The following is a 26906-nucleotide window of genomic DNA, read 5'->3' as shown; positions in this document are numbered from 1 at the left end:
AAAGGAGGGGGAAGGTGCCAGATTCAGAAACACAAGAGATTCTGTGGATGCTGGAAATCCAGAGCACCACTACACAAAACGCTGGAGGAGCTCAGCAGGTCAGGCAGCATTTATGGAAATGAATCAATAGTCAGCATTTTGGGCCAAGGCCCACTATTTGGACTGGAAAGGAAGGGGGAAGAACCCAGAATAAAAAGGTGGGGGGGGTGGAAAGAGTGCAAGTTGGTAGGTGATAGGCGAGACCAGATGAGGGGGAAGGTGGGTGGGTGGATGGGTGGGAATGGGAATGAAGTTAGAAGCTGGGAGGTGATACGTGGGAAAGGTAAAGAGATGAAGAAGAAGGAATCTGATAGGAGAGAAGAATGGACCATGGGAGAAAGGGAAGGAGGAGGAGCACCAGAGGGAGGTAATGGGCAGATGAGAAGAGAAGGGGTGAGACGGGATCCAGAATGGGGAATGGAGAAGGGAGAAGGGAGAGGGGAGAGGGGAGAGGGGAGAGGGGAGAGATCAATGTTCATGCTGCCTGATTGGAGGCACCCAGGTGGAATTTTTATAAGGTACAGCTATATACTTGCTCGTTAATTCTAATATCTAATCAGCCAATTATATGGCAGCAACTCAATGTATAAAAGCATGCAGACATGGTCAAGAGGTTCAGTTGATGTTCAGATCAAACATCAGAATGGGGGAAGAAATGTGACTTTATGACTAAGTGACTTTGACCGTGGAATGATTTTTGGCGCCAGATAGGGTGGTTTGAGTATTTCAGAAACTGTTCGTCACCTGGGACTTTAATGCACAACAGTCTCTAGAGTTACAGAGAATGGTTAAAAAAAATCCAGTGAGCAGCAGTTCTGTGGGTGAAAACACCTTGTTGATGAGAGAGGTCAGAGGAGAATGGTCAGACTGATTCAAGCTGACAGGAAGGTGACAGTAACCCAGATAACCACGTGTTACAACAGTGATGTGCAGAAGAGCATCTCTGAATGCACAACACGGCAAACATTGAAGTGGATGGGCTACAGCAGCAGAAGACCATGAACATGCAGACAGTGGCCACTTCATTAGGTAGGGGAGTTACATGAGTGTAAGTCTGTGATATAAATCTGATTCTGATTCAAGACCCGTCCAAGTTCAAATGAGAACAAAAGGGGGAAGATCCATACAGACACACCTTCATCTCCGTCGTTAGCAGACACTGTTATCACAACAAACCCAATGTCCTTGTCCTCGTCTACACTGATAGTATAGGCTTCCTGAGGGAAAAATGGCGCGTTGTCATTCACATCGCTGACAAAAATCCTCACATACGCCATGTCTGTGAATGGAGAGAACAACATGTCCATTGATAATGAATCACCATATAGCAATCTAAAACGTACCACATTAGAGCCATAGAGTCATAGAGCACAGAAGCAGGCCCTTTGGCCCATCTAGTCTGTGCTGAACTCTTAATCTGCCTAGTCCCATCGACCTCCAACACTCAGATTAAAGCTGTAAAATAAGATAAAACTTTATTTATCCCAAAGGAAATTATTGTTGCAAGGTTGCTTAGTCAGAAATATATACTTTAAAATACAAAATGTAATAATTGAGGAATGAAAAGAATTCAAAGTGTGCATTAAAAAGTAATAGTGCACAATACAGATGTGCAATGAAACCATACACTTGTATACTTGAGGAGGATGAATTGCATAGTCTTATAGCCACGGGAAAAAGGATCTCCTGTGCGTTCAGTGGTGCTCCTCGATGGGACCAGTCAGTTACTAATGATATATGTTGTTTATATTCCAAAATCTTCCAATTTCCTCCTTTAAATCTGCATGCTTCAGATGTTTTTCACTTATTGATATCTGTAAATTATGTGTGTTTGGAATGCCGATATCTATTAAGTAAGCTGTTCTTATTTCTTTATCCTGTGTTATTACATCTGGCTGGATCCCTCTCTCTGGCTAACCATCCCATAGGATGATGATGGTTCCCTTCAGTCAGTTAGTGGGGTTGACCCCACTCCTCAGAAAGGAAAAGCGTGTGCGTAAGTGGATTTTAAGTGGGTGGGGGTTGTACAGGTCCAGACCCACCCTCTCGACATCCTCTCCCGGATCCAGCAGCATGGTGGGGTCCAAGATGGCTGGGGGAAGTTCTGTTGCAGTGAATGACCAGACCAAGCTTCGATGCAAGGGATGCCCTTTCCGCACTTCACGGCGCGTGTTTGCTAGATGGCCGTTGACCCTACGAGAGGGTTCACCTGCCCTTTGACAGGTCTTGTTTTCCGTCCTGCAGGGTGTCTAGCCACCCTCCTCACCAGGCAAGCCCGGTGGGGGAGCCGATTTAGTCGCCCACCACCCGACCATGCGACAGGTAGTACTGGGTTACATGGTACCAGTAGCACTCAGCCGAGTGACCTGACTGGATAAGGATTGTCTTATCTGTAATAACAGATTGGTCAAAATATTATTATTATGATTATTACTTCCCACCACTGTCTGTAAGGAGTTTGTACGTTCTCTCTGTGATCCCATGGCTTTCCACCAGGTGTGCCAGTTTGGAATTAGATCTTTACATTCATTGAGTTAGTTTCAATGTCAAAATATCCCAGTAATATTAACAATACATTTACTTTCCACTCATAATTACTAATACTTGGACATTTTATTTCGTTGTTATATACATATTCATTGAGTTAGTTTCAGATTGGGGTTGTATGGGGTGTCCAGGTCCTCTGGTGAAGGGGCTTGTTGTGTCTGTTCTGGGGCAGCTCACTCTCCTTTGGTCCCCTTTGGACACTCAGCTCTCAGCCGTGGCTCCAAGTAGTTGTGTGCATGCGACTGTGGCCACACCCTGGTAAGCACACTGCTTTGATAGGTGGGCTAAAGCAGGCGAGAGCAGCTAGTGAGCCTCATACCCTGGTGAGATAGGGACATGCCTGCCCTAGCATGCACAGTCAGCTCCGGTGGACTGGGCGAATGAGATCTACAGTGAGATCCAACGGCCAGGAAGGTCGTTCTGTAAGACTCCGTGGGGAGCGAAGGCCATGACGAGGCACAGATGATGTCATGGTCATCCACTGCCACCAAGGAAGACCCTAGTTTGTGACGATTGCACACATCACTGGACCTGGGCTTCCGGGGTCGAGAGAGTGGAACTGCCCAGGTGCCATAGCTCTTCCACTTACAAAACTCTCCCTCACAGATGTCCTGTCATCATCGGACAGGATGGACAACCACCACACATATGATACCCAAACAATGTAGCTTGTTCCCTGTAGACAAACAAATGCATTAATGACGAGAGTTGATGGCTTTGAGGTGTGTACCTGTGTTGGGTTGTCCTTGTTTGCCTGGCCGGGCAGACTCCGAGTTGTCTTGAGACTGGATCTCTATTAAGTATGATCCTTTCACCTCTCTGTCAAAGGATGTCTGGGTGAATATAACCCCCGTCTCAAAATCAATGCTGAAGTAACGATAATCTCCACTGAGGTCCTTCACTATGGCGTAATTCACCTGGTAGAGGAAGGGAAGTTAACAGGTGAGAATCAGGCAGACATTTCCCAATCTCTAATGTTTTGGTGAGAGGTGGGAAGGTGGTAGTCAAAGGGACTGTTGGGAGAACTGGTTACATGGGGAGGGGTATTTATTTATTATTTAGATATACGCACAGTAACAGGTCCTTCTGGCCCAATGAGACCATACCGTCCAATTACACCCATGTGACCAATTAACCCATGAACTGGTGCGTCTTTGTACTGAGGGAAGAAACCAGAGCATCCAGAGGAAACGCAGAAATCACAGAGAGAACGTACAAACTCCAAGCTCCAGATAAACTCCTTACAGACAGTGGTGGGGATTGAACCTGCGTCGCTGGTGCTGAAGAGACACATTAACTGCTATGCTACTGACCCGACCCTAAAAGCAATATAGGTTGGCTCTGTAAGGCATGTTGAGCTGATGGGGCAAAGGAGTGGCCTGATAGCGTAGAGGATGGCATGGCAGCATGGTGGGTACTGTAATGCCAGCGGTTCGATTCTCACCACTGACTGTATTCATTTCCCACGATTTGTGCGCTTGCCCCATGACCTGTGGGTTACCTTTGGGTGCTCCGGTTTCCTCCCAGATTCTAACAATGCACGGGTTAGAACACAGAACATAAAGCAAAGAATATGGAACATTACAGGCCCTTTGGCCACAGTGTAGTTCCAACCTTTTAACCTACTCAAAGATCATTCTACCCCTTCTCTCCAGCACAAAACTCCATTTTCCTGTTAGGCTACTGAGTTGTGGTTTTGGGTAGGTAAGCTGTGGGCCTGCTGTGTTGGCACTGGAAACATGGCGATACTTGTGGGCTACCCCCAGCACATCCCCGGACTGTGTCGGTTGTTTATGCAAATGACACATTTCACATTTTGATGCACATGTGACAAAAATGTAATTTTTAAATCTTTGATCTTTCTTATGTCATCAGCAAATATAAGTATGGAAGTAGGCCAAAGGAATGGCCTTTGACATCAGCTCTAACCCCAGACTCTGAACCCAGTGACTCACCCGAAGCATACCTTATAACAGAGATGTAAGACCATAAGACTTGGGGACAGAATTAGGCCATTCAGCCCATTTGAGCCCTCCACCATGCAATGATGGCTGATTTATTATCCTTCTCAACCCCCTTTGAACGTAGGACAGTACAGCGCAGGAACAGGCCCTCAGCTCACAATGTTGGGCTGAATTAAATTAGTAAATTAGTAATCGACCAATTAAATTAGTAACCAAATGGCCAACTAAACTCAAACAACAGGAATTCTGCAGATGCTGGAAATTCAAGCAACACACATAAAAGTTGCTGGTAAACGCAGCAGGCCAGGCAGCATCTCTAGGAAGCATCTAGAGATGCTGCCTGGCCTGCTGCGTTTACCAGCAACTTTTATGTGTGTGGCCAACTAAACTAATCTCTCTGCCTACATGATGTCATTATCCTTCAATTTTTCTCACATTCATGTGGCTATCTAAATGTCTCTTAAAAATCCCTGATGTATCTGCCTACCACCACCAACCCAGGCAGCACATTCCAGGGACCCACCACTCTGTGTAAAAACTTTGCCCCTCAGATCTCCTTTGAAATTACCTCCCTTCACCTTAAATACATACCCTCTGGCATTAGCCATTTCAACCCTGGGAAAAGATGTCTGTTATATTCCATCTGCCATTTCTCCACCCATATTTGCAACTGATTTATATCCTATTGTATTCATTGCCAGTCTTCTACACTATCCTTAACACCACCAGTCTTTGTATTGTCTGCAAACTTACCAATCCACCCATCTACATTTTCATCCAGGTCATTTATCTATATCACAAAAAGTAAACTGTCAGTGTTTTGGGTTGAAACTCTGCCTCAGGACTCAGATACCAACACGTTGACAACTTATTTCCTTCCACAGATGCTGCTCAACCTACTGAGTTCCTCCAGTACATGGCTTGTTGTTGCAGATCCCTTCCTGGTTTCTCCACTCTTCAGTGTATAGAAAGGTGGAGCTGGAGGCTCTAGCACATCTAAATACAATGGTAACGTAGTGCTTAGCACAATGCTATTACAGCTTGAAATGCAGAGTTCAGAGTTCAATTCTGGCACCATCTGTAAGGAACTTGTACGTTCTCCCTGTGACCGCCAGGGTTTCCTCTGGGTGCACTGGTCTCCTCCCATAGTCCAAAGGCATATAGGTTGGGTTAAATAGGTGGGTTGCTGGGTGGTGTGGCTTGTTGGGCCAGAATGAATGAATGAATGAATGAATAAATAGTTAGATGGAGTGATAGATAGGTAGATAGATAGACGGATAGATAGATACATAATTAGATGGAGATAGACAGATAGATGGATAAATAAATACAGAAGCAAGCAAGCAAATAAACAAACAGAACAAACAAACAAATAAATAAATAGACACCCACAAGCAGCACAGATGGGTTTTCATTTCTCTACTAGTTCCATAAAATTTTACCAAGTCAAGTCCAGAAATTGCTGCAATTACTTCAGCCTGTAAAATATAATCTGCAATATTAAATTTATTTTACTTCCTTGGGACTGCCGGGAAGTAATAGGGAACAGTTGCTGGCAAACTTCCTGTGGCGGTGCTTCAGAATTTAGATGACATGGCACCGTCTGCATGCTGGGAATTATAATCAAGACTCTGTTCGATTTGCATTTGACCAGAAGCGTGAACGGATTTGACTGGACACTCATCTTCACCATCCCTTCTACACACTGCAGAATTCAATCATTCAGAGGAAATTCGATTAGAGATTTGAGAATCAGAATCAGATCACTAGCCTATGTCGTTGTTTTGTAGCAGCAGGTCATTGTGATATATAATAATAGAACATATAAAATACAATAATAAATTTATGTAAAAATTAAATTAAGTAAGTAGTGCAAAAAGGCAGAGAAAAGAAAAGTGAGGTAGTGGTCATGGGTTCAAAGTCCATTTAGAAATCTGATGGCAGAGGGGAAGAAGTTGTTTCTGAAACATTGAGTGTGTGTCTACCTCTCCCTGATGGTAGCAATATGAAGAGGGCACGTCCTGGGAGGTGGGGGTCCTTAATGATGGATGCTGTCTTTTTGAGGCATCGTATTTTGAAGATGTTCTGGATGTTGGGGAGGCTGGTGCCCATGCTGGAGCTGACTGAGTTTACAACTTTCTGCAAAAGTGATTACTACACCTTGATGTTCTGTTACTCCTGGGATGTAGCTAAGAAACTTGTCCAACAATCTTTGTACTGAACACTCAACACAATACCTGACCCAAATAAGGTTAACTGAGGCGCTGCCCATGAAGTTGCGCTTTCTCTGTCAAGGCTACAGTGGCTATTTTGATGTTCACTTCAGCTTCTCCATCACGGAGGAGACATTCAAAAAACGACGTCTCAGAAAGGAGGCATCCATCATCAGAGACCCCCATCACGCAGGACACGCTCTCTTCTCACTGCTACCATCAAAAGGGAGGTACAGGAGCCTGAAGACAAGCTTCTTCTTAAAGCCATCACCCCTCTAGGCCTGGCACAGGCCGCCGACAGTAGCTCACCAGAGTCCTCTGTCCTGGGCCAGTTTTTCCAGTTCTCCCATCTTCTTAGTATCCTGCTCCCCCAGGAACGAGGACTTTGGAGCTTCTGTTGGCTCCAATGTAGTACTGTGATGGAGTTGCTAGTCCCCCGCCCAACCCTCCTTCTTTTGCAGCCGGGGTTGGGAACATCCATGGTGGAGTTTGAAGATATACACTCAATGTTTTTTGTGGAACATCTTCTTCCCTGAATTTCTGAATATCAGATTTCTGAATTGGCAACGAACCCATGAACATTACCTCACAAACAAGAGAAAATCTGCAGATGCTGGAAATCCAAACAACACACACAAAATGCTGGAGGAGCTCAGCAGACCAGGCCCGATGAAGGGTCCCAGCCCGAAACCTGCCTGGCCTGCTGAGATCCTCCAGCATTTTGTGTGTTGCTTAGACTACCTCACTATTTTTTCCTCCTTTTTGCATTACTTATTTAATTTAATTTTTAATAAATGTTTCCTTGTTGTACTTTGTAGAGTTATTTTTATTATTATGAATTGTAATATACTACTGCTGCAGAACAACAAGTTCAAAGTTCAAAGTAAATTTATTATCAAAGTACATTTATGTCACCATATACCATCCTGAGATTCATTTTCTTGTGGGCATACTCAGCAAATCTATAGATAATAACTATAACAGGATCAATCAGAGTGCAGAAGACAACAAACTGTGCAAATGCAAATATAAAGTAATAGCAATAGAACACAAAATAACAACCTAAAGAGTCTTTAAAGTGAGATCATTGATTGTCGGAACATCTCAATGATAAGGCAAATGAGTGTAGTTATCCCCTTTTGTTCAAGAGCTGCTGCAGACCAGGTGACACGGAAGTGCTACAGCGTGGTTGGGCTTGTGAGCTTGGCTGGGGCCTAGCCTGTCCCTTCTGTGCTGCTCTCCCATGTTCGAATGGTGGAATGAATGACAGGCTGGACTGTGTGTGTCTGTACACTGCAGGGGGACGGTGCTTTCTTCGTTATTATGAATTATGCTACTCGGTTTTTAATGTTTGCTTGCTGATTCGGATGTTTTGCACCTTGACCTCAGAGGAAGGCTGTCTCATCCAGCTGTATCTAGGCAACACGCACAAAATGCTGGTGAACGCAACGGGCCAGGCAGCATCTATAGGAAGAGGTACAGTCAACGTTTCCGGCCCAGACCCTTCGTCAGGACTAACTGAAAGAAGAGTTGGTAAGAGATTTGAAAGTGGGAAGGGGAGGGGGAGATCCGAAACTTTTGGAAAGCCTGTGTGGTGGGGGTCCCTGATGATGGATGCTGCTTCCCTGCGATAACGCTCCTTGTATATATACTCAGCTTACTCAACTAAGACGCAGGCAATAGGGGCACATTTGTCCCAATCCTATCACGGTGGAGGCTACTAAACATCCACACCAGAACCTTTGACTTTTTCGGATCTCCCCCTCCCCCTCCCACTTTCAAATCTCTTGCTACCTCTTCTTTCAGTTAGTCCTGACGAAGGGTCTCGGCCCGAAACGTCGACTGCACCTCTTCCTATAGATGCTGCCTGGCCTGCTGCGTTCCACCAGCAGTTTGTGTGTGTTGCTTGAATTTCCAGCATCTGCAGATTTCCTCGTGTTTGCAGCTGTACAGTATCTATGTATGGTTTGAATGATAATTAAACTTTGTTTTGATTTGTCCCTAATTGAACAGATTCTGCAGGTGCTGGAAATCCAGAGCAACACACATAAAATGCAAGAGGAAATCAGCAGGTCGGGCAGCACCTCGGTGGGGAGGAATAAACAGTCAACTTTTCAGGCTGAGACCCTTGATCTGGATTTGCTGATTTCTTCTGGCAATTCAAGATTCAACATTAATATCATTTCCTGTACGCAAGTGTAAATGAGATCAAAATAATTGTTACTTTAGATCCGATGCAGCACAAAACAAAATAAGGTAAAGAATACAATAATTTAAAAAAACACAATAAATATAAATACATAAGATAGCTTATATACATAGATTGATTGTATATGTCCATTGAGTGATGCTCAGCACAGGAGTGTCTGTACATAAGGTGACTGACAGGAAATGATAAAGTAGTGGTGGTTGGGGGTGTGGAGGGGTGGGTCAGAGGGTGGAGGTGTTGATCAGCTTTACTGCTTGGGGAAACTAACTGTTTTTAGAACATAGAAAGAACATAGAAAACCTACAGCAGCCTGGTAGTTCTGGTGTGGATGTTTTGTAGCCTCCACCATGATAGGATTGGGACAAATGTGCCCCTATTGCCCACATCTTAGTTGAGTAAGCTGAGTATATCTACAAGGAGCGTTATTGCAGGAAAGCAGCATCCATCATCAGGGACCCCCCACCACACAGGCTATGCTCTCTTCTCGCTGCTGCCATCAGGAAGGAAGTACAGGAGCTTCAGGACTCACACCACCGGGTTCAGGAACAGATATTAGCCCTCAACCATCAGGCTCTTGAACCAGTGGGGATAACTTCACTCAACTTCACTTGCCCATCACTGAACTGTTCCCATAACCTATGGAAACACGAGGAGATCTGCAGATGCTGGAAATTCAAGCAACACACATCAAAGTTGCTGGTGAACGCAGCAGGCCAGGCAGCATCTCTAGGAAGAGGTACAGTCGACATTTCGGGCCGAGATCCTTCGTCAGGGGGTCTCGGCCCGAAACATCAACTGTATCTCTTCCTAGAGATGCTGCCTGGCCTGCTGCGTTCACCATAACATATGGACTCATTTTCAAAGACTCTTCATCTCATGTTCTCGATAATTATTGCATATTTATTATTATTATTATTATTATTTTCTTTTGTATTTGCACAGTTTGCTGTATTTTGCACTCCGGTTGTTTGTCCATCCTGTTGGGTGCAGTCTCCAGACAACCATAGCACACACAACCCAACTTCTCACCTTCCCATGACGACCAGAATCCAGATCTGTCGCAGATACTTTCACAACTGACATGCCCACTGCAGCCCCTTCCGGGACTGTAGCCTCGTATGTCGATGAGGTAAAGAAAGGAACGTTGTCGTTGACGTCTGGAAAATCGAACAGTAAGAAGGTGCATCACTGTGCACAGCTCAGTCTCATCACTGATTCATTGTACTTCCTTTAGAAGTAATAATTTTAAAGGTATTGTCAATACAAACTTCAAACAGTGCAAAAGACAATCATTTTGAAAGGAAAGGGTTAAATAGGTCAGGACTTTATTGCCTGGAGCACAGGAGAATGAGGGGAGATTTGATAAATGTATACCAAATTACGAGGGGTTAATACAAGCAGGCTTTTTCCACTGAGGTTGGTTGAGATTAGAACTCGAGGTCATGGGTTAAGGGTGAAAGGGGAAATATTCAAGTGGAACATGAGGAGAATCTTCAGAGGTTGTCTGCCTGGTGTCAGTGATTGCACAACCAGGACTTGTGAGATGCACCATCTGCTCATAGGACCATCCACCACCTGCTCCCATCGCTTCATGTGACCCTGATCGGGGGCAGGGGGGCTAGGCAGGTGCTTCATCTTCCCAAGAGTGACCTGCAGGCAAGGGGAGGGAAGGAACGTCTTACACCAACTTTGGTAAAGACGTATCTCCACACCGTCACTCAAATCTAATCTAATCTAATCTAGTTTTAATCAGTATTTTCTATATTGTAGAGCAGCAGTTTAGGAAGAGAGGGGGATATTTGTAGTGTCAAGGAGTCTGTGGACTGTAACGATACTTGGAAGCGCTCAACCCTACCTGTCAAGTTTATGTAGATGGTGGCAAAGGAGGCCAGCGGTATAGCAGCCACATTCTGAGCCCTGACCCGAAGTGTGAAAAAGTTTGTCCCTTCAAAGTCCAGTGGTTCTGCAACTAAAATGGAAGCTGATCCATTTGCTCGGTTGGGTTTCAGATAGAAGCGGACAGGCATATTCGTCTCAGGGACCTGCCCTTCCTCTAGGTTGTATGTGACTCTGGGATCCCCAAGAGGAGATGTGGCCTTCACCGTCTACAGTCAGAAACAAAAAAAAGTTGACATTAAACTCATAATTATTAACAACACACACAATACTCAGCAAGACAGGCAGCATCTGTGGAGGGGAATAAACAGTCAATGTTTATTGTTCATGGTTCATTTCCCTCTGCAGATGCTGCCTGACTTGATTTCAGAGGGCTCGAAATGTCTGCATAATGAATTACATTACGTAATGTTGCAATGGCACCGGTCAGATTGCACCTTCAGTACTGTGGGCAGTTTTGGGCTCCATATCTAAGAAACTTAGCCAGCTCCATTGGGGGCACTAGTCTCTCTGGCATTTGAGGACATCTTCAAAAGGCCATGACTCAAAAGAAGGTATTATCCATCAGGAAGGATCCCCATCTCCCAGACATGCCCTCTTCCCATTGCTACCATCAGGGAGGAGGTACAGGAACCTGAAGGCACACACTCAACGATTCAAGAACAGACTTTCCCCTCCACCATCAGATTTCTGAATGGACAATGAACCTATAAACGCTACCTTGCTATTTTGCTCTTTTTTGCACTATTTATATATGTTTATATATTCTTATTGCAATGTTTAGTATTTTTATTTATTGCAGTGTACTGTTGCCACAAAATAAAACATTTGATGACATATGTCGCTGATAATAAACCTGATTCTGATTCTGAAAGGATGTGCTGGCATTGGACAGGCTCACAAGAATAAAAGAGGCCCAGGGATGAAAGGGTTAATGCATCAGGGGTGTTTGAAGGCTCTGTGGGCCTGACCTCGCTGGAGTTTAAAAGAATAAGGGCGGAAACCTGTCAAATGTTGAAAGGTCTAGATAGAGTGGAAATGGAGAGGATGTTTCCCATAATGGGGGAGTCTAATACCAGAAGACACAGCCTCAGAATAGAAAGATGTCCATTTAGAACAGAGAGGGGCAGGAATTTCTTTAACCAGAGGATGGTGAATCTGTGGAATTCATTATCACTGGTGGCAAGTCATTCGGTATATTTAAAACAGAGATTGATAGGTTTTTAATTAGTCAGGGCATCAAATATTACAGGGAGAAGCAGGATTGAGAGGGATAATAAATCAGCCATGATGGAATGGTGGAGAAATTTCAATGGGCTGAATGGCCAAATTCTGCTCCTATGTTTTATGATCTTATGGCCTTATGATTTAGAGTTAATGAGTTTTGGGCATGCTACTTTGGCGCTGGGGAAGTGCTGATACTTGTGCACGGCCCCCAGCACAATCTTCGCTGATTTGCTTTGGCTCAAACAACACATTTCACTGTATGTTTCTATGTACGTGTGACAAATAAAATTAATCTCTTTATAAAAGGAGATACTTAACTCAATTTCTGGACACTAATTGTAAAAAGAACAAAGAATTTCTTACCAAAGAGGAAGAATTCCCAAGATATGAATTTATTCAGTAAATGCAAGAAAAGTGTTCCAGTCCTGTCAGAATTTATTATGCAGACTGTTAAATTCCTTACAGTGTTTCAGTAAATAGCTCCCAAACTGAGTACAGACGGCGTGAAGTGGTGTAAAATGGAAATAAACCCTCACAGAGATGAAAGGAAATAGAAATGAGGAGCATGTGCAAAAGTCTCTGGTTGTTATCATACATCAGCATTACTCCCAATGAAAGGAAAGGAAAACTGAAAATACTTTCATGCAAATAGCTCTCCGATCAGCATTGCCACGGGAGCTCTAACAGCCTATGTTCTAGCTCTTAAATTAGGTCATGAACCTGCAGTTATTGGGGTGCCACAGTAGCGTACTATTACAACTTGGGATGTCGGGATTCAATTCGGTGTTCAATTCCAGCGTTCCCTCCCGTATGCGTGTCGGTTTCCTCCCACAGTCCAAAGACGTACTGTTGTGCATTTAGTATTGCAGTAATATTTGAGTAATCTTATATATATATTTTTTGATTAAGCGTTCTTGTTCATTTAATTATTCATTGTGGGTTACACGTAAATATAGGTTAATTGCATACCATGTGATACATGCGCACCTCGTTTAAAGTAAAGACGAAGTTACACTTGCATTCTCTGGACCTGTATGTTTTCTTTGAATTAGATTGACGTTTCAAAATTACAAAACATAACATGTATGGGTTAGCAGGTTACATGGTCATCGTAAGTTGTCCTGTGATTAGGCTAGGGTTAAATTGGTGGCTTGCTGGGGCGGTGCAACTTGAAGGGATAGAAGGGCCTTTTTCTGTATCTTTAAAATAAAAATAAATTTCTCTTTATTCAGTTCCTCTGGATTTTACTCTGAGAATGTGATAGCTTTATTTACATGGTTTAATGACTAAAGTACTCATCTGCTTTTTATACCGGTAGGATGTTGTTTAGATTGATACACCAGAATTTTTGATTGTATTATTTTCCCACTGTGTCACATTATTCGATTGTATGAATTTATTATTTATAACACACTTTATTTCCAAACTGAATAAAATGTTAATCAGGCTTTTCAAATAACCCAGTTGGAAGAATATTCCACATAGATCTCCGCTTCTGTTGCTACCAAATATCTCCTGCTGAAAAAAGCACATAAAAGCAATTGGATGAGGTTGGGATTAGATTGGATTTGGGATTTCTCATATAGATTGCCGACAATTAGTCTCCAGCGTCTCAGCTGAAGAATGGGGACTTCAAGATTGTTTAATATCATTTCCTGTATACAAGTGTAAAGAGAATGAAATAATTGTTACTCTGGATCCTACGCAGCACAAAAAAAAGATTAAAAAATACTAAAGAAAACACAATAAATATAAATACATAAGATAGCTTATATATATTGATTGTATGTCCATAAAGTGACACTAGGCGCAGGAGTGTGTGTGCGCAAGGTGACTGACAGGAAATGATGAACGAGTGGTATCTGGGGGTTTGAACAGACCCAGAGCCATCAAACGTTCCTCACATGTTAACCCTTTAATTCCCAGGATCATTTTCGTGAACCTCCTCTGGACTCTCTACAATACTAGCAAATCCTTTCTTAGATAACAGGCCCAAAACTGCTCTCAATACTCCAAGTGTGATCTGACCGATGCCTTATAAAGATTTAACATGACATCCTTGCTTTTATATTCTAGTCCTCTCAAAATGAGTGCTAACATTGCATTTGCCTTCCTCACCACCGATTAAACCTGCAAGTTAACCTTCAGGGAATCCTGCACAAGGACTCCCAAGTCCCTTTGCAGCTCTGATCTTTGAATTTTCTCCCCATTCAGAAAATACTTTATGCCTTTATTTCTTCTACCAAAGTGCATGACCATACACTTCCCACCACTGTATTTCATCTGCCACTTCTTTGGTCCTTCTCATGATCTGTCCTTTTGTAGCCTCTCTACTTCCTCAAAATTACCCACTGCTCCATCAATCTTCATATCATCCACAAAACCATAAGACCATAAGACAAAGGAGCAGAAGTAGGCCATTCGGCCCATCGAGTCTGCTCCACCATTTTATCACGAGCTGATCCATTTTATCCTATTTAGTCCCACTCCCCCACCTTCTCACCATAACCTTTGATCCCCTGGCTACTCAGATACCTATCAATCTCTGCCTTAAATACACCCAATGACTTGGCCTCCACTGCTGCCCGTGGCAACAAATTCCATAGATTCACCACCCTCTGACTAAAAAAATTTTTTCGCATTTCTGTTCTGAAAGGGCACCCTTCAATCCTGAAATCATGCCCTCTCGTACTAGACTCCCCCATCATGGGAAACAACTTTGCCACATCCACTCTGTCCATGCCTTTTAACATTCGAAATGTTTCTATGAGGTCTCCCCTCATTCTTCTAAACTACAAGGAATACAGTCCAAGAGTGGATAAACGTTCCTCAAATGTTAACCCTCTCATTCCCGGAATCATTCTAGTGAATCTTCTCTGTACCCTCTCCAACGTCAGCACATCCTTTCTTAAATATGGAGCCCAAAACTGCACACAGTACTCCAAGTGAGGTCTCACCAGCGTCTTATAGAGCCTCAACATCACATCCCTGCTCCTATACTCTAGTCCTCTAGAAATGAATGCCAACATTGCATTCGCCTTCTTCACTACTGACTCAACCTGGAGGTTAACTTTAAGGGAACCCTGTACGAGGACTCCCAAGTCCCGTTGCATCTCAGAACTTTGAATTCTTTCCCCATTTAAATAATAGTCTGCCTGTTTATTTTTTCTGCCAAAGTGCATAACCATACACTTTCCAACATTGTACTTCATTTGCCACTTCTCTGCCCATTCTTCCAATCTATCCAAGTCTCTCTGCAGACTGTCCGTTTCCTCAGCACTACCGGCCCCTCCACCTATCTTCGTATCGTCAGCAAACTTAGCCACAAAGCCATCTATTCCATAATCCAAATCGTTGATGTACAATGTAAAAAGAAGCGGCCCCAACACTGATCCCTGTGGAACACCACTGGTAACCGGCAGCCAACCAGAATAGGATCCCTTTATTCCCACTCTCTGTTTCCTGCCAATCAGCCAACGCTCTATCCACGTATGTAACTTTCCTGTAATTCCATGGGCTCTTATCTTGTTAAGCAGCCTCATGTGTGGCACCTTGTCAAAGGCCTTCTGAAAATCCAAATATACAACATCCACTGCATCTCCCTTGTCTAGCCTACTGGTAATTTCCTCAAAAAATTGTAATAGGTTTGTCAGGCAGGATTTTCCTTTAAGGAATCCATGCTGAGTTCTGCTTATCTTGTCATATGCCTCCAGGTACTCTGTAACCTCATCCTTGACAATCGACTCCAACAACTTCCCAACCACCGACGTCAAGCTAACAGGTCTATAATTTCCTTTTTGCTTCCTTGCCCCCTTCTTACGTAGCGGAATGACATTTGCAATCTTCCAGTCTTCCGGAACCATGCCAGAATCTATCGACTTTTGAAAGATCATCGCTAATGCCTCTGCAATCTCCACAGCTACTTCCTTCAGAACACGAGGGTGCATTCCATCTGGTCCAGGAGATTTATCTACCTTTAGCCTATTCAGCTTCCTGAGTACTTTCTCTGTCGTAACTGTGACTGCGCACACTTCTCTTCCCTGCCACCCTTGAGTGTCCGGTATCCTGCTGTCTTCCTCAGTGAAGACTGATGCAAAATACTTGTTCAGTTCCTCTGCCATCTCCTCATCTCCCATTACCATTTCTCCAGTATCATTTTCTATCGGTCCTATATCTATTCTCACCTGTCTTTTACTCTTTATATACTTGAAAACGCTTTTAGTATCCTCTTTGATATTATTTGCTAGTTTCCTTTCATAGTTAATCATTTCTCTCTTTTCTCTCTTAATGACCTTCTTGGTTTCCTTTTGTAAGGTTTTAAAGACTTCCCAATACTCTGTCTTCCCACTAATTTTTGCTTCCTTGTATGCCCTCTCCTTAGCTTTAACTTTGGCTTTGACTTCTCTTGTCAACCACGGTTGCATCCTTTTCCCACTCAAAAATTTCTTCTTTTTTGGAATATACCTGTCTTGCACATTCCCCATTTCTCGCATAAACTCCAGCCACTGCTGCTCTGCCGTCTTTCCCGCCAGTGTCTCTTTCCAGTCAACTTTGGCCAGTTCCTCTCTCATGCCACTGTAATTTCCTTTACTCCACTGAAACACCGACACATCAGATTTCGGCTTCTCTTTTTGTAATTTCACAGTGAACTCAATCATGTTATGATCACTGCCTCCTAAGGGTTCCATCAATTCCATCATCCAAGTCATTCAAATATAATGTGTAAAGAAGTGGTCCTAACACCAACTCCTCAAAACTAACCACTTAGATAAGCGGCACAGATTCACTGCCATATAACTAAACTCTTCCTCGTCTCTGTTCTAAATGGACGATCCCTCTATTCTGAGGTTGTGCCCTCTTGTCCTAGACTCCCCCACTATAGGAAAAATCCTGAGATCCTTCTTGTGAAGATCCTCTGGACCCTCTCCAATGTCAGCACAGCCTTTCTTAGGTAAGGGGCCCACAATGCTCACAATACTCCAAGTGCGGTCTGACCAAAGCCTCAGCATTACATCCTTATTTTTGCATTCTAGTCCTCCCAAAATGAACACGTGCTGCATTCGGCTTCCTTACTGCCAATTTGACATGCATTACAGCTTTCATAAGTCGAGGGATAGAGTTTAAGAGTCGCAATGTAATGATACAGCTCTATAAAACTCTGGTTAGGCCACACTTGGAGAACTCTGTCCAGTTCTGGTCGCCTCACTATAGGAAGGATGTGGAAGCATTGGAAAGGGTACAGAGGAGATTTACCGGGATGCTGCCTGGTTTAGAGAGTATGCATTATGATCAGAGATTAAGGGAGCTAGGGCTTTACTCTTTGGAGAGAAGGAGGATGAGAGGAGACATGATAGAGGTGTACAAGATAATAAGAGGAATAGATAGAGTGGATAGCCAGTGCCTCTTCCCCAGGGCACCACTGCTCAATACAAGAGGACATGGTTTTAAGGTAAGCGGTGGGAAGTTCAAGGGGGATATTAGAGGAAGGTTTTTTTACTCAGAGGGTGGTTGGTGCGTGGAATGCACTGCCTGAGTCAGTGGTGGAGGCAGATACACTAGTGAAGTTTAAGAGACTACTAGAAAGGTATATGGAGGAATTTAAGGTGGGGGGTTATATGGAAGGCAGGATTTGAGGGTCAGCACAACATTGTGGGCCGAAGGACCTGTACTGTGCTGTACTGTTCTATGTTCTATGTTCAATTACGTACCACTATCCTCAAGTCTCGAGTAGTGTTCTCCGGGATTGTTATCTGATACGTTTCTTGCTCCCACTGCGGTGGCTGGTTGTGTATATTGGTGATAAAAACAGTTAACTCCACTTGGCTGCTTCGACCACCTCCGTCCATTGCTGTAATCTGACAGCTGATATGCGCGACCTGGAACACAACATGATTTTGAACACCATGAGACATGGGAGTTAGAATTAGGCCATTCAGCCCATCGAATCTGTGCTGCCATTCCATCATGGCTGATTTATTATCTCTCTCAAACCCATTGCCTGCCTTTTCCCTGTAGCCTCTAACATTCTTAGTAATCAAGAACCCATCAAAATCTGCTTTAAATACAGCCGGTGACTTGGCCTCCACAGCTGTCTGTTGCAATGAATTCCACAGATTCACCACCCCCTGGCTAAAAAAATTCCTCCTCATCTCCATTTTAAATGGACTTCCCTCTATTCTGAGACTGTGCCCTGTGGTCCTGGACTTCTGCACTAGAGCATGGGTTCCCAACCTGGGGTCCCTACACCTTGCTTAGTGGTATTGGTCCATGGCATCAAAAAGATTGGGAACCCCTGGAATAGAGCAAATAAAATCATTGAACTGGAAGGATTTTGTTAATTTGCAGACATTTTATTTAGCAGGGCAAGTATAACCAGGTCCCCAGATATCGATAATAACCAGACCTGAAGGCATCTTCAGACTAACGGGAATGGTTGTAAAATACTTCATCATGATACAATTTCCCTGATTCTGTTCAAATTTGCTATGTCATTAGCAGCAATAACATTAACAAAGTATATTAAAAATATTACTGTAAATGGATTTGAATTTTTCTATAAATCGAAAACGCAATAAAAATAAAGTAGATAATTATAATTTCATTTTGAAAATAATCTATTTTTATCCTTATTATTCTGAAGGGACTGTAAAATAACTGCATTGTGTTTTTTTGCAAAAGGTACAAGTTCTGCAATATACAAGAGGGTGCAGAATCATCTCTACCAAAGGAGGTGTAAGGTGCTCCTTCCCTCTGCTAGCCTGCAGGTCACCCTTGGGCAAGGGGTATCACCCCGATCAGGGTGACATGAAGCCACGGGAGCAGGTGGTGGATGGTTGTACGAGCAGCCGATGCGTATCACAAGTCCTGGTTATGTGACCACTGACGCTATAAGGACAATCTCTGAAGAGCATTGATAATAACTGGGGTCATCCATCTTGTAAAGACACTGCCCAGAAGAATGGCAATGACAAACCAATTCTGTAGAAAAATTTTGCCAAGAACAATCATGGTCATGGAAAAACCGCGATCACCCACATCATCTGACACGGCACGTAATGATGATGATGGTGATGATGACAAGTTCTCACTAAAGCCAAGTGAAGAGCTGTGATGTCCATCATGTTGTAACACAACTCAGTTCATGAGTTTGCACAGATCAGTGACAAAATCTCCATGAATAAACCTTTGCAAGTCACCTAACAATCCAGAAAGCGGTAACGATGATTAGAACATCCATTCACCCCAAAATTCAGCCTTACAATTCACTGAGCAAATAGATTGAAATACTGCACGGAAAGTTTACTGAGGTTTTACCAGTAATTGAACACGGAAGGTTTACTGGGGTTTCACCAGTACTTGAACAGAGTTACAGAGGAAGGTTGAATAGGGTACTGGGACCAGAGGTGAGGGTCAAGCCGGTTCTGCTCACTGCTCCACAATGATTACTCAACTCTGCGCTGAACTGACGCTGTGGCTGGGTCAGACTATAACTAGAGTTCATGGTTTAAGGGTGAAAGGTGAAATGTTTAAGGGGAACATGGGGAGAGACTTCTTCACTCAGGGTGATGCAAATGTGGAACAATCTGCCAGTGTAAGTGATGGATGCAGGGTCAATTTCAACATTTAGGAGGAATTTGGATAGCTACTTGGATGGTAGGGGTAGGAGGGCGATGGTCCAAGTGCAGGTGGATGGGACTAGGCAGATTAACAGCTTGGCATGGACTAGATGGGCCAAAGGGCCAGTTTCTGTGTTGTAGTGTTCTATGACTATGACTCTCAACCCCCTTCCCCACCCACCTGGCTTCACCTGTCACCTTCCATCTTGTGCTCCTTCTCTTCTCCCACCTTCTTATTCTGGTGCCTTCCCTCTTCCTTTCCAGTCCCCCTGGGATCAATAAAGTATGACTATGACTATGACTATGACTATGAAGGTCTTGGCCCATAATTTTGACTTTTTATTCCTCTCCATATATACTGCCAACCTGCTGAGTTCCTCCAGAATTTTGTCTTTGTTACCCCAGATTTTCAGCAACTGCAGATTCTCTTGAGCAGGACCCTGAAGATGTTCTGTCCAATTCCACTCCCAATACTGAGGATGTAATTGTCTTACCTGGGAAATAGGGTGATTGACATAAATCCAGCCTGTGCTGGGGCTGATCTGGAAATACTCCGGCTCCTGCCCTGATATCGAATAGGTGATGGCTGCATTGGTCCCATGGTCATCGTCATGAGCCGCTGCTCGCAGGAAACTCGTGCCAACTGGCGTGTCCTCCCGCAAGTAATCTAGGAACAGAAGGAAAATATTCCTCGCATTGTTATGGGCACAGACTTCTTAAAACTGTATTTGAACCTAATTATTCCTCCTTGTCTCACTTACTGATTGTCTGGGATATTCTCATTTAAGCAGAGAAATGAGTGATGTAGCATATTACTGCTACAAGATAGATTTCAAAGTTCAAAATAAATTTATTATGGAAGCACATATATGACATCATATACTGCCCAAACCCTAACCCGAATGTATTTTCTTGCAGGCGTTCACAGAAGTCCAATAGACTCAATGAAAAGCTACACACAAAGACAGACAAACAGGCAACGTGCAAAAGAAGACACACTGTGCAAATAAAATAAATAAATAAACAAACAGATAAACAATACAGTGTGACCTACTGGAGTGGGTGTTCTCGAGGAGACACCAGACTGAATAAAGGGAGAGAGTTTAAAAGAAGCGATCGGAGGCAAGTGGCACACTTTGAGCAGTACAGTTCCCAAGGAGATACTGGATGGTGTAGAGGGAGAGAGCGTTCAAAAGAAGCGAGTGGGGGCAATGGATAGGAGAGGAGAATGGACGATGTGAGAAAGGGAAGGAAAAGGTACAGCTCTTCCATCTCTTCCCAGCTTCTCACTTCACCCCCTCCACTTTCCCCCTCACCTGGTCTCACTCATCACCTGCCAGCTTGCACTCCTCCCCCTCCCCACACCTTATTTGGACTTCTCCCCCCTTCCTTTCCTGTCCTTAGGGTCTTGGCCCGAAACGTTGACTGTTTATCATTTCCATAGATGCTGCCTGGCCTCCAGCATCTTGTATGTGGATTTCAGTATTTCATCTGCAGAATCTCTTGTGTAACCGACCCTTGCATAAAGTCCAACATCGAGTCTAAAACGATTAACGATTAGAAAACTGGCTCTGTAGAGCCACTTATCAGTTGGTGGCACCTGTGGCTTGGTGCTTACATTGATAGCGACTGTTCTCAAACTTCGGGTCGTTGTCATTTTCGTCGGCAATGAGTATAGTCAGCTGACAGACGCCAATCAGCGGCTCCTGGGCCTGGTCAGTCGCAGTCACGGACACGGTGTATTCTCGCTGCCTCTCCCGGTCAAAACTCTGTGTTGTGGTAATCGAACCTACCAAAGCAATTGGTATCACAGGATAAGACCTTAAGACCACAAGACATTGGAGCAGAATAAGGCTATTCAGCCCTTCAAATCTGCTCTGCCATTCCATCATGGCTGATTTATTATCCCTCTCAACCCCATTCTCCTGCTTTCTGCCCATAACCTTTGATCCCCTTACTAATCAAGAACCTATCAACCTCTGCTTTAAATATACCCAATGACTTGGCCTCCACAGCCATCAGTGGCAATGAATTCCACAAATCTACCATGGTCTGGCTGAAGAAATTCCTCCTCATCTCTGTTCTAAATAGACATCCCTCTGTTCTGAGGCTGCGTCATCAGGCCCCATTATGCATCGGGTATTTTTTACTTCATATTCAATTAAAATTTTAATACATGATCCTAAATTGGTAAATTGCTGTATCATTATCACATGTACCGAGGTACAGTGAAAATGTTGTCTTGCATACCGTTCATAAAGATCAAATCATCACGCGGTTCACACTTTCAGTCCTCATCAGAAGTGAAACAGCTTTCTGATGAAGAGTCTGGGACCACTGCCTCTCTGTGCACAGATTCTGCAACCAGTAAAGCACCAACTGTACCATTAACAGTCTGGGGTGTCTCTGCCTGTGACTAGATTTGACTGGATTTCTTTTATTAACCATGTGTACATCGAAACCTCGAAACTTACAGTGAAATGTACCCTGACCATCAACGTCCGCCATAGTCCGAGATATGCTGAAAGCAGCCCGCAAGTGTCACCGTGTTTCCGGCACCAACATAGCATGCCCACAACTCACTAGCCTTAACCCCGGCCTGTGGGAGGAAACTGGAGCACCCGGTGGAATCCCACGTAGCCACGGCAGGACATAGAAACTCCTTTCAGAGAGCAATGGGAACCGAAGCCTGATCGCTACCCACTGACAGTGTAAACCTTTACACTGCTGTGTCACTGACCGTTGTGACTTATCACTCTGGCTAGAGTCAGGGCAAATCTCCCATCAAGTAAAAACCGTATTCAGCTCTGCACCATCTGTCTCAGAATTAGCGGGGAATAAATGGCATTTGTTATTTTTGGAAACTGCTTCTCCATCTACAATATATACCCTGCGAATGTTAAGGGTTCTGTATGTCTTGAAAACAACCTTATATTTGGGCTGATCAGGTAGAAATTAGTTTGCCTTGCAGTCACCTTTGGATATTAAACAGATATAAATCAGAATCCAGAATCAGAACCAGGCGGCATCCGTCATTAAGGACCCCATCACCCAGGACATGCTACCATCAGGGAGGAGGTACAGAAACCTGAAGACACACACTCAATGATTCAGGAACAGCTTCTTTCCCTCTGCCATCAGATTTCTGAATGGACATTGAACCCATGTAGACTAACTCAGTATTGTTTTCCTTTGTTTTGCTCTTTTTCTGCACTACTGTACTTATTTAATTAAAAATTATATAAATATTTTCTTTTGTAATTTACAGTTTTTATTATGTATGCATTACAACGTACAGTTGCTGCAAAACAACAAATTTTATGGCATACGCCAATGACATTAAACCTGATTCCGATTCAGATTCTAATATGTTGTGAAATTGTTTTGTGGCACCTGTACAATGTGAGACATAGGCACTATTGTAAATTACAAATAAATAAATAAATAATTTGAAAGATGAACGGTGCGTAGTATTCATGGGTTCACTAAATAGGTGGGTTTCTGGGCAGAGTTCTCCGGTTTCCTACCACATTCCAAAGATGCATGCCTAGGGTTCGTGAGTTGTGAGCCAGCCGTGATGATGCCGGAAGCAGGGCAAAACTTCTGGGCTTCCTCCAGCACATCCCTGCTGATTTGATTTGACGCAAATAACATACTTCACTGTATGTTTCAATGTGTCAATGTATATGTGACAAATAAAGCTAATCTTTAAGCCTTTGAGTGAAAACTATCTTTGGTACCATAAGATATTGGAGCAGAATTAGGCCATTCAGCCCACCAAGCCTGCTGTGCTATTCCATCATGTCTGATTTGTTTTTGCTCTCAACCTCATTCTCCTGCCTTTTCTCTGTAACCTTTAATGCCCTTACTAATCAAGAACGTATCAATATCCACTTTAAATATACCAAAAGACTTGGCCTCCACAGCTGCCTGTGGCAGTGAATTCCACAGATTCCTCCTCACCTCTGTTCTAAGTCGACGTCCTTCAGTCCTGAGGCTGTGCTCTCTGGTCCTAGACTGCCCCACTTAGATACCTTGGATATTTAGTTTCTGCTCAGTCTGTCACTGAAGTTTTTATTTGCATGGGTACAGAACACGATACTCACCGGTGTCCGGATTAATCCGGAAAGCAGGAGTCACTCCGTCTCGCAGCATGAGTCCATATTTCACCTGTCCATTCACTCCAAGGTCGGCATCGAAGGCTTTGACTTGTAGCACAAAGGTTCCAGGAGGCTGGTTTTCCAAGACACAGGCATCTTCACTGTACTTTAAACACTGATAGAACCATCAGAAAAATAAATCTCATCAACTTAGTGTTCATGAAGTTGTAAAACACAACAGTATCAGTTCTTTCTGTGTACCTACTTGACCTGCAGGCCACCTGTTAGAAAGGGAAACACCCGACCAAGCAGAGGTACGGACATACAAATGAAAAAGGGTCATTTGAAAGAACTGGTTCTCAAACTAAGTCGATTTCAGAATCAGAATCAGGTTTAGCATCACTGGCACATGTCAATTGCAATATATAATTAACAAAACTATAAATTACAATAAGAAATACATATACAGTATATATATGTATATACACACACAGTATATATATAAATAAATATTAAAGTAAATATCCCTCTCGATCCCATTCTTCTGCCTTCTCTCCATAACCTTTGACACACTTCCTAATCAAGAATATTTCAGCCTCCGTTTTAAATATACTCAATGACTTGGCCTCCACAGCCTTCTGTAGCAATGAATTCCTCAAATTCACCATCCTCTGGCTAAAGAAATTCCTCCTCGCCTCTGTTTTAAATGGACATCCCTCTATTCCGAGGCTGTGTCCTCTGGTCTCAGACTCCCCCACCATAGGAAACATCCTCTCCACATCTATCTTGGTCTTTCAACATTCAACAGGTGTCAATAAGACCCTTCTCATTCTTCTAAACTTCAATGAGTACAGGCCCAAAGTCATCAAATGCTCGTCATACATTAACCCTTTCATGCCTTGAATCATTCTTGTAAACCTCCTCTGGACTCTCTCTAAGGTCAGCACAACAGATGACTGACGTTACATCTAGATGGGGTGGATGTGGAGAAGATGTTTCCTCTGGTGAGGGTATCCAGAACTAGACGGCACAACCTCAAAATTGAGGGGCGACCCTTTAGAACTGAGGTAAGGAGGATTTTTTTTAGCCAGAGAGTAGTGAATCTGTGGAATGCTCTGCCACAGACTGCGGTGGAGGCCAAGTCTGTGTGTATATTTAAATCAGAAGTTGATAGTTCCCTGATCAGTCAGAGCATCAAAGGGTATGGCGAGAAGGCAGGTGTACGGGGTTGAGTGGCATCCAGGATCAGCCATGATGGAATGGCAGAACATATTTGGGCTGAATGGCCTAATTCTCCTCCTAAGTCTTACGGTGTTATGGTCTATCTTTTCTTATATGCTGCTCACGATAGTCCGAGGGCATTCTGACCAATGTCTGAAAAGATCTCTGCATTACATCTGTGTTCTTTTTTTTCAATTCCCCCACCTTCATTTGTTCAAAGTAGGTATATATCGGCGTATTCATTTTCTTGCAGGCATTTACAGGAAAATAAAGAAATACAATAGAATTTATGAAAAACTAAAAAACGACAAAGACTGACAAATAACTAATGTGCAAAAGGAGACGAACCGTGTAAATAATAAAAAAGTGAATAAATGATATGAAGACAATGTTCTGTTGCTGTATGTGACTCTAGCTTATTTACGCCATTACGCTGGAGGTATGAGAGAGGCACGTACCTCTGGAAAGACGGGCTTGTTGTTATTCACGTCATCGATGCCCACACTCACTTGAGCAACGCTGCTGAGAGGCCTTGGGCCTCCGGAGGAGTTGTCGTCTGTTGCTGTGATGTTTAGCACATACTGAGGTCCTTGCAGTTTTGGCGGTGGGCTTCTCCGAAGCTTTATAATACCTGTTATTGGTTGAAATCGTCACAGAGTTTACCATTTTGGTCGGATTATCTGGAAACTTGATTTCACAAGATTGCAGTGGGCACTCCCGCTCCAACCAACGGTGAAATTTCTTGTCCTGTTCATCTTTCTACTTCTTGAACATGAAACTTAACCTGCCAGCATTCAATTCAAGAGGACTAGAATATAAGGGCAAGGATGTAATGCGGAGGCTTTGTAAGGCATTGGTCAGATCGCACTTGGAATATTGTGAGCAGGTTTGGGCCCCTTAACTAAGAAACTGTGTGCATTCTCCCTGTGACTGCATGGGTTTTCTCCAGGTGCTCTGGTTTCCTCTCACAGTCCAAAGATGTACTGGTTGGTAGGTTAATTGGTCGTTGTAAATTGTCCTGCGATTAGGCTGGGATTAAATCATAGAATTGCTGGGCAGTGCAGTTCGAAGGACCAGAAGGGCCTGTTCCATGCTGTATCTCAATAGATACAAATAAGTAAATGAATAAAAGATGTGCTGCCATTGGAGACAGTCTCAGGATTGAAAGGGTTAACATATGAGGAATGTTTGATGGCTCTCAGCCTGTTCTCACTGGAGTTTATTAGAATGAGGGGGGGATCTCATTCAATCTTTTTGGATATTCAAAGACCTAGATGGAGAGGATGTGGAGGGGATGTTTCCTGTAGTGTGGAAGTCAAGGACCAAAGTGTCCGGCCTCAGAATAGAGGTACGTGCCTTTAGAACAGAGAAGAAGAGGAATTTCTTTAACCAAAGGGTGGTGAATCTGTGGAATTCATTGCCACAGGGAGCTGTGGAGGCCAAGTTACTGAGTGTATTTAAAGCGGAGTTTGGATAGGTTCTTGATTAGGAAGGACATCAAACATTATGGGGATAATAAATCAGCCATGATGAAATGGTGGTGAGGACCTGATGGGTCAAATGACCTAATTCTGCTCTTATGTGTTATGGTCTTATGGTCACCCATCTCCAGGGCATGGCATGGCTACCAACTACTCACCTCATCTCCAGTAAATTCAGAGAGGTGTGTGTCTGAGGAGGGTTGAGCTTGGGTTTTAAGTTTTTAATATTTTAATGAGAATTCTATTGCAGTTCTTCAGGCCATGAGATTCATCGGGTTGTGATGAAAGATTAGCTTTAATTGTCTCATGTACATCAGAACATACAGGGAAATATGTCGTTTGCATCAAATCAACATAGAACATAGAACATAGAATAGTACAGCACAGTACAGG

General features: G+C 43.4%; 1 protein-coding gene across 1 annotated transcript in view; it reads right to left on the bottom strand.

Annotated features, from left to right (window-relative positions):
- Nucleotides 1-26906, bottom strand: part of si:dkey-22o22.2 (neural-cadherin) — a 304012-nt gene that overhangs the window by 55246 nt on the left and 221860 nt on the right. The window contains exons 8-16 of the mRNA XM_063054940.1: nt 25491-25663; nt 23818-23986; nt 21330-21500; nt 20206-20378; nt 17804-17971; nt 10828-11077; nt 10002-10129; nt 3317-3503; nt 1175-1318 (exon numbers count right to left, since the gene is read on the bottom strand). Of these exons, the coding sequence (XP_062911010.1) occupies nt 1175-1318; nt 3317-3503; nt 10002-10129; nt 10828-11077; nt 17804-17971; nt 20206-20378; nt 21330-21500; nt 23818-23986; nt 25491-25663 (1563 nt within the window). The remainder of the gene's footprint in view (nt 1-1174; nt 1319-3316; nt 3504-10001; nt 10130-10827; nt 11078-17803; nt 17972-20205; nt 20379-21329; nt 21501-23817; nt 23987-25490; nt 25664-26906) is intronic.

This window comes from Mobula hypostoma, chromosome 1, assembly GCF_963921235.1.
Source record: "Mobula hypostoma chromosome 1, sMobHyp1.1, whole genome shotgun sequence".
Taxonomy (NCBI): Eukaryota; Metazoa; Chordata; class Chondrichthyes; order Myliobatiformes; family Myliobatidae; genus Mobula; species Mobula hypostoma.
This window is presented reverse-complemented; position numbering and strand designations above follow the sequence as displayed.